General features: G+C 35.4%; 1 protein-coding gene across 1 annotated transcript; it reads left to right on the top strand.

The window, feature by feature from the left end:
- Positions 1-4,110: 4,110 nt before the first annotated feature.
- LOC113050002 (C-X-C chemokine receptor type 1-like) lies at positions 4,111-5,833 on the top strand. The gene has a single exon (XM_026212726.1). It carries the CDS (start codon positions 4,269-4,271, stop codon positions 5,316-5,318), a length of 1,050 nt encoding a protein of 349 aa, XP_026068511.1. The 5' UTR covers positions 4,111-4,268; the 3' UTR covers positions 5,319-5,833.
- The last annotated feature ends 6,123 nt before the right edge of the window (positions 5,834-11,956 follow it).

Raw genomic sequence — 11,956 nt, 5'->3', positions numbered from 1 at the left:
GTGTACTGTACCTTACAGAGCTTAAAAGGAAGCTGCAAGTTGAAAAAGAAAAAGAAAATACTCAGCCTATCATAATCCTTTTTACACAACTATTACCATTCATTTGGTTCAATCTCATTCTGTATAAAGAGGCTTTTGCACTATGTAGTTCTAGGATCCAGTGAGCAGGGTCATTCCTAGAGAACCAATTTCTCCCATCGGGATGTTTTCCGACATTTGGACAATCTGCATACACTTTTGTCACTGGCCTATACTGCCATGACTCCTAAAATAAACGTTTTCATTCCACATCGCCCCATTAAGCTCTTGCTGGCCACTCCTCTGCTATCAACGAGAGTAATGTCTGTACTTCAATACAGACAACAAAACTTTTTGGTTGTTAAAAAATATACGAAACAGGTGTGTTCGATCCTTCGCTAGCTGTGCTGATTTTACGGTGCCCGGGAGAGAGGACATAGCCGGTTCACTTAGTTTTGTCATTGCCACATTTATTATTTATTATATTAATTTGTCATTTATTATAGAAAATATTAAATTATTAAATTATTGTATTAACCATATACCTTGGCTACTGGACTTCGTTATGTGTGATAGTCAGCATTCAAATTAAGTTTATCTTGAATAAAGAAAACATTTTTATTCATCCTACATTCTACTAGTTAGGATTTGATTTAAGGCTGAGCAGGCTGCATCTAAATATTTCTGCAAAACACAAGGGAGTGTTTATAAATTTATTCTCTAAATCCTTAAAAAGGTGTTCTAACTCAAGTTGTTTTTCCAGAATAATTTTTTTGCATGCAGCAGAATAAAATATTATTGAGTCCCTAACATAAGCCTTCACTGTTTCCCAGAGGAGAGATGGATCTATATCAGGCTGCTTATTGGTTTCCATAAAAACACATATTCTTTTTAAATAAACTCCGAGAATTTAGGGTTACTAAGCAGTGAAGATTGTAATTAGCAATAATGTGATGCAGGGATAAAATACTCTATTGTATTGAACATCCATTGCAGTTGCAAATAATATGTAAAGTCTCTAACTTTAGGGTTTATGATTCTCTATGCATAAGCAGGCCTACATTTTCACAGAACTTATTCAATTTAGCAGCCTCAAAGTTTCTTTTAGATGGTCTGAGCTGGGGCTGAGTGCATAGTTAAAATCTTCAATAATTATGTGATCAGCACAAAATAAATAAATAAAATAACTAAATTATATATATATATATATATATATATATATATATATATATATATATATATATATATATATATATATATATATACAGTATTGTTCAAAATAATAGCAGTACAATGTGACTAACCAGAATAATCAAGGTTTTTAGTATATTTTTTATTGCTACGTGGCAAACAAGTTACCAGTAGGTTCAGTAGATTGTCAGAAAACAAACAAGACCCAGCATTCATGATATGCACGCTCTTAAGGCTGTGCAATTGGGCAATTAGTTGAAAGGGGTGTGTTCAAAAAAATAGCAGTGTCTACCTTTGACTGTACAAACTCAAAACTATTTTGTACAAACATTTTTTTTTTCTGGGATTTAGCAATCCTGTGAATCACTAAACTAATATTTAGTTGTATGACCACAGTTTTTTAAAACTGCTTGACATCTGTGTGGCATGGAGTCAACCAACTTGTGGCACCTCTCAGCTGTTATTCCACTCCATGATTCTTTAACAACATTCCACAATTCATTCACATTTCTTGGTTTTGCTTCAGAAACAGCATTTTTGATATCACCCCACAAGTTCTCAATTGGATTAAGGTCTGGAGATTGGGCTGGCCACTCCATAACATTAATTTTGTTGGTTTGGAACCAAGACTTTGCCCGTTTACTAGTGTGTTTTGGGTCATTGTCTTGTTGAAACAACCATTTCAAGGGCATGTCCTCTTCAGCATAGGGCAACATGACCTCTTCAAGTATTTTAACATATGCAAACTGATCCATGATCCCTGGTATGCGATAAATAGGCCCAACACCATAGTAGGAGAAACATGCCCATATCATGATGCTTGCACCTCCATGCTTCACTGTCTTCACTGTGTACTGTGGCTTGAATTCAGAGTTTGGGGGTCGTCTCACAAACTGCCTGTGGCCCTTGGACCCAAAAAGAACAATTTTACTCTCATCAGTCCACAAAATGTTCCTCCATTTCTCTTTAGGCCAGTTGATGTGTTCTTTGGCAAATTGTAACCTCTTCTGCACATGCCTTTTTTTTAACAGAGGGACTTTGCGGGGGATTCTTGAAAATAGATTAGCTTCACACAGACGTCTTCTAACTGTCACACAGACGTCTTCTAACTGTCACAGTACTTACAGGTAACTCCAGACTGTCTTTGATCATCCTGGAGGTGATCATTGGCTGAGCCTTTGCCATTCTGGTTATTCTTCTATCCATTTTGATGGTTGTCTTCCGTTTTCTTCCACGTCTCTCTGGTTTTGCTCTCCATTTTAAGGCATTGGAGATCATTTTAGCTGAACAGCCTATCATTTTTTGCACCTCTTTATAGGTTTTCCCCTCTCTAATCAACTTTTTAATCAAAGTACGCTGTTCTTCTGAACAATGTCTTGAACGACCCATTTTCCTCAGCTTTCAAATGCATGTTCAACAAGTGTTGGCTTCATCCTTAAATAGGGGCCACCTGATTCACACCTGTTTCTTCACAAAATTGTTGACCTCAGTGATTGAATGCCACACTGCTATTTTTTTGAACACACCCCTTTCAACTAATTCAACTAATTTCCCAATTGCACAGCCTCAAGAGCGTGCATATCATGAATGCTGGGTCTTGTTTGTTTTCTGACAATCTACTGAACCTACTGGTAACTTGTTTGCCACCTAGCAATAAAAAAATATACGAAAAACCTTGATTATTCTGGTTAGTCACATTGTACTGCTATTATTTTGAACAATACTGTATATATATATATATATATATATATATATACAGTTCAAATGTATTGGGGAATACACTCTTCTGATAGGGACCCTTTCTCCAAAAAAAAAAAAAAAAAAAAAAAACAACTTGTCTAGAATAAAAAGGCAACATCCTCCTGCATCTGTCATCATATCCTCAATTCTCAAAGTTAACCTATAAATTAAGATACTCTGAAAATGGAACTGAAAACCTGACCCAACTACACTAATTTGAGCTTCGAGGGGGTTAAAATAGTAATCTGACCTTGTTTCCTTTTAAGGTAACCCACATGGAAAAAAAATACTATAGTAATTTATAGTAAATACTATAGTGTTTTGAACCATACTATAACAAAGTTCTTGGAGTCTAGAGCTGCTGTGGTAACATAACAACTGTAGTAAAAACAAATTATAGTATTTACTATAAATTACTTCTGTATTTTTTCATGATCGAAGAGATAATTTTTTTGTCTCTTAATTACATGGTTGACCCCTTCAAGATTTAAGGAGACAGTCTTAATTTCATTCATAACCTACCATCCATAAATGATATGAGTAGATTGAGTAGAGACATTTGAAATTTGGCTGCAGAGGGGACAGCATAGTAAAATAAAAATGGGATGTTATCCAATCAGAAGATGGTGGTGGAGTTAGTGTAAATAGCCTCTGCCAGCAAGGCGAAAATTGGGTGAAAGTAAACATTGTGATCATCTGCTCAAGTTGAAAATTTTCAGCTGCAGCGAGAAATTTGCATGAGGTGCTGTCACACAAGCCAGTCAGAGAAGGGAATATTGACATGTCCGGTTTGACACATCCAGTTGTATGAACTGACAACTACTTTAATATAAGTTTATAAAGGCTACAAAAACTGTTTTTAATACAATGATACTACTTTTTAAAAAACGTTTCCTCTGTTCAAAGTATACAATTACTAAACCGGAACCTTACAAATTGTTAAATGAAATATGTCCTTTTGATCTGGACTTTGAGCTTTGTAACTTTGGAGATTTTTGTATGCTCTTTTAAGTTGAAAACAGCCATAATCAATTGCTTAATTGTGCAGGATAATTTTTTCCCCCTTTTTCTTGAATTTGTGAGAAATTTGCCAGTTTTAGTGTATTTTTCCCAATTTTTACATGTTTTAAGGAATAAGATCAAGAAGAGACAGGATTCGGTCATCAAAAAGCATTTATGCATTTCTTGAAAACGGAACCTTATATATTCAGAACGATACAGTAATTTTTTGTCTAGGTAAAAGTCAAATAATGTTGACAGATGCGGCAGCTGGCCTCTGTGCACCCTCCCAAATACACAGTATTGCATTGTATTTTTAGATGCATAAGGAAGAAGGAAGTGCAACTTACAAACCACATTCATGCACCTTATACACTCAGACTAAAACTAAAAAGAGTAAAAGCTGTCATTTCCTTAGCTGTTGTTGGGCAAACCTTCATATTCACATCAGCAACTGGCAGATGAAGATGGAGTACCAGAACATTTCTAACAGCTCTCTGGTCGCCCGTACCTCAGTGGACGAGTTAGTATCCAGCACTGTTCTGGGATTGTGCTGTGCTCTGGGTGTACCAGGTAATATAGTGGTGCTGGTCATCCTCACCCAACATTTGAAGGAGGGCAGTTTTACCCCCAAACTGATGCTGAGTCTGGCTGTCTCGGATCTATTGAGTCTGATTTCTCTGCCTGTGTGGATCTATGCCCTACTGAATGGCTGGGTTTTTGGTGACGAACTTTGTAAGTTATTTTCATATGTAGTCTACTGTAGCCTCTACAGTAGTGTGCTTTCGGTCACCTTGTTGAGTGTGCAAAGGTACCTGCAGGTGCTGTATCCACAGAGATGGGCAAAACTTGGACAGAAGGGCCAAAAGGGGCTGATTATGGGGATATGGACATCCAGTGGAGCTCTGGGTTCTTATGCTCTTTATTTCCGAAACGTGAAGCAGAAGAAGGACAGATTTCCAGAGTGTCATCAGGATTATAGAAATAATCAAGAAAAACTAGCTGTCTTACTCGTAGAGACTCTATTGATGTTTGTTGTGCCTCTCTTCAGCCTGTTGTTCTTCTACCTTCGACTTCATCAACGGATAAGTCAGTCAGTTTCCTTCAAAAGCCACAGGCTGACAAAACTGGCCGTCAGAATCGTAATGGCCTTCTTCATATTCAGCACCCCCTGTATGATCAACAACTTGGTCTTAATGGCATTGTCATGGGAATCAGATGTCAGCAATAATGTTACCGGGGCTCTTTTCTTCATCAACAGTTGTGTGAACCCCTTTCTGTACGCCTTCTCGGCCCGTACACTGCGATGCAGAAGAAAACAGCATTCAGACGAGCAACAACATCAGAATATAACAGAAAACAAACTCTGATTAAAAACATGCACTTCCAGGGGTATTTTATGTTTTATTTGTTTAAGTGATTTCTTATGCGTTTTTCTTTTTTTTAACTTACTGTATTTAGGGAAGTGCATACAAAGAGTTTCTTCATACTCATTTTCATCATAATCATTTCCTCAACATGTCTCCTAAATTTGAATACATTTTTCCTTTTAAAAGTACATTGAGCCCTATTTTTTACAGGCTTTTCTTACAGTGTTACTTGTGTACTATTATAGCTTACTTTGAACTTAACATTGTGTATAAATATTGGCTCTTATAACCCATTGTTCAAGATTTCCTCATTTCTAAATGTTGTGGCATTTGTGGCAAAAAGTTTTGAAAATGTACTTTCTTGCAAGAAAAAGGTCATCATTCAGGTTTTTGCTGTTTCCTTTTATCGCTCAGCTCATGAAAAACTCAAGCATACTGATGATGCATCTAGCGAGGAAAAGTACCGTTTGGTAGAGTAAATCAAATAAAGCTAATAATTCAGGTAAAAAATTCATTTCGTCCCCTTCAAAAAAAAAAAAAATCTGTTAAATGTATATATAAAAATAATAAAATATTTTTTTTTTCTGTAGCAAAAAAAAAAAATACAAAAAAAATACAAATGAGTGAAAATGGTGGTGGTGGTTAGCCTTAATTATTCACATTACCTGGGTTAATTTCAGCTGGGAGCGGGGGTGGTGGTAATTATGCCTTGTAAATAAAATTTCATACTTTCTGTTTTTCCATATTCTTTGCTAATGACATGATAATGAAATGTGAGAACATATGGCATTGTGACTCCTTTCATATTTCATACTCTTCTGCCATTTTGGAGTTTAAACACAATATGCAGACATGATATAGGTCCGATCTACCACTACATACAGGAAATACGTGGCATGGATATAATAAAACCATACAAATAAATCACAAATTCTTTATGATATTAGTAGTTAATTATAAAAGACCAGAGTTGTTGTTAAAGGGGACATCGGATGCCAATTTTCCACAAGATGATATGATTCTTCAGGGTCTTAATGAAAAGTCTATAATATACTTTGGTTAAAATTTCTCAGTGGTAGTGTAAAAAACACCCTACATAACCCTACAAAACACCTCAATCGCTTAATCAGAGATGTTCTTGTCTTCCCCTGCACTGGAGTCGACACAATGGCACTCAGAGCAGGTCTAGGGTAAGACATCCTTGTCAATCAACTATCGTGGGAGGGGCCTGTTTAGAACTACATCATTCTGACAGGAACCTCAGAACAGCCTGATTTGAGAACGGGGATTATAAAATAGGGATAAATATAGGGATCATTATAGTGTGGATGTGTACACACACATTTATGTTCAAACAAAAACAAAAGTTAATTTAGCATCTGATGACCCCTTTAAAATATTCTTAAACTCTTATTGTCAAGTCAAGTCTGAAGTGACTATTGCAACTTAAGTCACTAATTAAAGTGCCCATCTCTTCTTAAAATTGTTGAAACACATCAGAACTTCCAAAATACTGAAATACAAGTTTCTCTATGTGGCATGAGGGGAAAACGTCCAGTAATTCCAGACTCCATTATAATTACTCATATTTGTGACAACAGTGAATAACACAGTGGTGCAATAGATAGACACACTTTTTTTTCTTTTGAAAAGCTAATTATATGTTTTATTTCCATAGATTAATTAGGCTTATTGGGGGGCAATGGCCATATGAAAATCCACACTGGTCATTACAAGCAGGGAGATGAAGGAGACTTCATTTTTAAGCCTTACCAAATCTTCTGAAGAACTACGAGGTAGAGCCGCAGACTGGAAGCAGCCATGGAAGTGAAGTCAGCCAAGAAAAATGCATGAGATCTGGAGGTCCACCACATGAAAAGGTCTCCCAGGGTTTAGTGGAGAACTTTTCCCTGAAGACAGCCTCCTACAGTTTTAAGATGCTGACACAAAACTTCCCAACAAACTATAACATATCTTATTTCACACAGATGAATGGACAACAGACAATCTTTTTGTCACTAAAGAATAATAAAATACATTTATAAAACAGTCACATAATCTCACACACTATGAAGATGTATTACAGGAAAGGGCATGATTACAGAACACACATTTTCCATCAAACATGCAAATGCTGCCGTCAGACATTTTAAAGCAGTCATCAAAGGCATGGAAACTCCATGTGGGAAAAGGCTTAGCAAACCCAGTCACTCTCAGCATGACTCATTCATGCAGAGCCATGTTCTCTCATCAGGTAGATCCATTCTGTCCAGTCACCTTCCCCAAAAGACCACTCTAACTTTCCCCACTGTGAACCATAATCATGCCATGTTATCCCTCAGAGCCCTGCCTCCATGAGGTAAGAGTTACAACCACATGCAAGGGATAATTCACTTAAAAATAAAGGTTCAGTCATCATTCACTCACCCTCTTGTTGTTCCAAACCTGTGGTCCAAATAAGATTGGACCCCACAGATCACTTTACAAACATCTTCATTTGTTATGCGTAATTTATACAGGTTTGGAATAGCATGAAGGTGTGTAAATGATGACAGTTTTATTTTAAGGGGAACTATCCCTTTACCGTAGAGGCAGACAGTGAGGATAGGTCTAGATACTGTTAACTAGTCTTTTTGTGCACTTTTCACTGCACTTTTAGTAAAGATGTACAAGGCAGCAAAAAGATGTACAAGGCAGCAATATACAAACAAAATGACTTGCTTTTCGTAAACAATCTAATGTGGTTTTGGTTGACCAGTATACTCTGAAATAATTGGCTGTTTATAGCACCAGACTGCTAGTGGGACCTGTTCATTAACTCTGCTACAATGGTTGCTTTTTGGGGAGTTATTATATATGTCTTATTACAATCAGTGTGATTTTAGTATTATTTATACCATAGTAGGACTGCAGCTATTTATTGTTTTAGTAATCAAGTATTCTACCGATTATCGATTAATCGAGCATTTGGATAAAACATATTTTTTCTTTATTAAAGAACAATATTTAATACACAAGAGAAAATAAGACGCATCTCAAAATAATTTGTTAACTTACTAGAATTTTTTTTTTTTTTTATAGCTGAAATTGCATACATTAATAATAGTGAAACCTAAACTCATTTAATGCATTTAATTGCCAAATTACATTCAAAATGCAAATACAAATATATCTATATATATATATATATTTTTTTTTTAAAGGTTAACATTAAAACCTAAAACTAAAGCATAAAACAAGAAATATAAAAATCTACGAAGGCATAAGTAAAAACAAATAGTAATAAAAATAATCATCATCATCAGTCCTAAACATTGCATTTGTTGCGCAAATTAACTTTTAATTTTCAGCTTAACTAAAGCTCAAGCATGACATTGTCACTGTCTCCTTGGAAGGCTTTGTGGCTTTTGTATGATGCAAAAATCAGTGGACAGGAAGGTAACTTGGAACAAGAGTCCCAACACAATATCTAAACACATTTTATTTTTTATCTGAAGAGGCATTTAGATGTAGGCCTATTTATACACTATTTAAAGGATTAATTCACTTTCAAATTAAAATTTCCTGATAATTTACTCACCCCCATGTCATCCAAGATTTTTACGTGTTTCTTCAGTCTAAAAGAAATTAAGGGTTATGATGAAAACATTCCAGGATTATTCTCCTTATAGTGGAATGTCAAAATTACAGTTTCAGTGCAGCTTCAAAGGGCTCTACACGAAACCAGATGAGGAATAAGGGTCTTATCTAGTGAAACGATAGGCCATTTTCTAAAGAATAAACAGTAATGCTCACCTTGCACTGCTCTGCGATGCACGTCCATGACTTCATGTTACACTTAATTATGATGAAAGGGTCATGCCTGACGTAGGCAGAAGTACCGACTCCGAGTTTACAATTCGAACGTACAGAGACTAAGTCAAATGCCGTTTACAAAAAGGTGAGCGTTTCTGTTTAAAATGGAATCGTTTCAGCCCTACGGCATAGTTAATATTTTGAAAAAGTTTATTCATTTTTTGTAATTTTGTTGTGAGCGTTTGTCATTTTTATTAATATTTTTATTATAGTTTTAGTTCCAAAGGCAACATTTCAAATTTTCATTAAAATTTATCATTGTATTTCAGCTAAAAAAAAATTCAATAGTTGCAGTTTAAGTTAACAACAATAACACTAATAAGAACCCAAGAATAACCCAGAAATAGTAACTTTGTGCAAGAAAACAATGTGCATATTCATCATACAGCATATTAGCCATCTCCAATCAGACAGACTTAACTTGATATTTTAATTATCTTCTGTAAAAGTCGCTGTATAAAAGACAGCCCAAAGAGTGGTTACTGCCTTTTATTTTTCTAAGGATTTCAACTGTTCCTTTTGAAAGGATTTGCTGGTTGACATTGGCATCAGGTGCAATACTTAAAGGAGCCTGTGGAACAGCAAGTGTAATTTGTTACTGCTAAGATAAATCAGCAGTTTTTGGGCTCCAGGAGGATGTCTGAGGTGTTCTTTGTATATCCCTAAATGGTAACCTGAGCCCCAGCACAGGGGATGTCTTTAGGGCTGCTGAGATGATGGGAAATCAGTATGTTACAGGGGAAACAGACTCAGAGGAAGTCTCTCTGCTTGGATGATGTAACAGGACTCAGTAATACAGCATACGATTAAAACTCAGGTCATCCGTTTTCTGCACAATAAACAAGAAGAAATAGAAAACCCCCCACCATACTTCACATTATTACATGCAACCATGAAAGCATTTAAAACATATCCTAATGTGGCTATTTTTATGAAATGCTACTGTTGGTCATGTAACAATACACTGAGCCTATAATCAAGCAAAATGTTTAAGAAGAGAAAATTGAAACTTGTGCTTTACATATGCTTGAGCTGCATTTGTCAGTCTTGCTATCATTGATGAGTAGGCTAGGTAATGACATACAGTATTCAACTAAATTAATTTCAGATTTTTATTCAATCCCATATACATTAAAGTTAGTTTAAAAATTATGCTGATTTTGAGTTGAAAATTAATGGAATTTCCATGTTTAAGAATCGGACTACTCTGGTCACGGGGTTTATTTTTGCATCAAGAAAATACTTTTTCATGCAACAGTCAATTCAATTGTGAATTCAATACAGACTGTGAACTTGCATTCACCACTCAGCTAAAATATGATTTCTGAAGATGGTGAAGAGGATGTCAAAATGAACAATATGGCACAAACTATGCAGTTAAGGTTCAAAAGAACGCAGTGACATCTGCAGGACAGACACCGCTATACAAATGCATTAACATGCCGCCACTAAAAATAGCCACAGAGTAAAAAATCTCTTAGAATTTGTAAAAATCAGTGCCATGTAAATGAAGCAACTGCGATTAATCTGATTTTTTTTTACCCAGCCGTGCTGATGAGCCTCAGGCATTGGACAGCTTTGTTTCTTTCAGACCCATCATTTTCTATCTGCCGACTACACACAGAGAGGAAGATGTGATAGAGGGAATGCCTTCTTGCTAATCCTAAGATTAGGGTCTGTTAACTGTGATACAGAGCTCCAGATTTGCCCTGGGGAAAAGTCATGGACAAAAAGCCTAAGTCAAAACTGTCTAGTAAGAAAATATCTCTGGCATTGCCCTTTTATACCGGAACATGATAGGGGGGAAATAATGAAGTCTGTGTGTGCAAAATATCCTGAGCTACTACAAAAATTATTTAAATAGGAATACTCCCCTAAAAAAGAAAAAAAAACCCTGCAGCATAATCTTAGTTAAAACAACTAGATTTCTACCCTATTGAAGCCACACCCCCTACATGAAGAACAGATCATTTCTTAAATCCTTAACAAAATGTCTATCTTGGTAAGTATTCATGTAAATGATATGAATATTACAATAAATGTTTAAAACTTTATTGTGCTGTGTGTAATATACTGTGCAACTAAATCAGGCTTTAAAAACAAATACACTGACTGAACAAACATAGGTGAGATAATAAAACAAGTCTAAAAATGACCCTCCCCCACACAATCCCCCCAGTCACCGTAGAGGGGGATTTCACTCCATTTTCTCTGAAGCAACACTTGCTGCATTTGAGCCCAAATACTACATCAACAACATTTAGATTTAGATTTTCTAAATATATTTGATTTATGGGATTCAAGCTTGACTAGTAAATATAAAATACAGAAAAAACTGTAGTATTGTGCAGTATTACAATTTAAAATAATGTTTTTTAATATGCTTTAAAATAAAATGCATTTATGTAATGCAAAGCTGAATTTTAAACATCATTACTCCAGTCTTCAGTGTCACATGATTCTTCAGAAATCATTCTAATTAATTTAATTTAATTTTTTAAAGGATTCTATAAACTACCATTCAAAAGCTTGGGGTCAGTATCTTTCTCTCTCTCTCTCTCTCTCTCTCTCTCTCTCTCTTTAAATAAATTAATATTTTTATTCAACAAGGATGTGATAAATTAATAAAAAGTAATAGTAAAGACTTGTACTGTTAGAAGAGATTTCTATTTTAAATAAACATTGTTTCAATCTTGAAAAAAGCATCAGAGTTTGCATGCATGTGAGCCTATGAAGTGTTTTTATTTATGTTTGTATAGTTTTATACATTTCCCCAAATTCCC

This window comes from Carassius auratus, chromosome 30, assembly GCF_003368295.1.
Source record: "Carassius auratus strain Wakin chromosome 30, ASM336829v1, whole genome shotgun sequence".
Lineage (NCBI taxonomy): Eukaryota > Metazoa > Chordata > Actinopteri > Cypriniformes > Cyprinidae > Carassius > Carassius auratus.
Note: the sequence above shows the minus strand (reverse complement) of the source record. Positions and strands in the feature narration are given on the sequence as shown.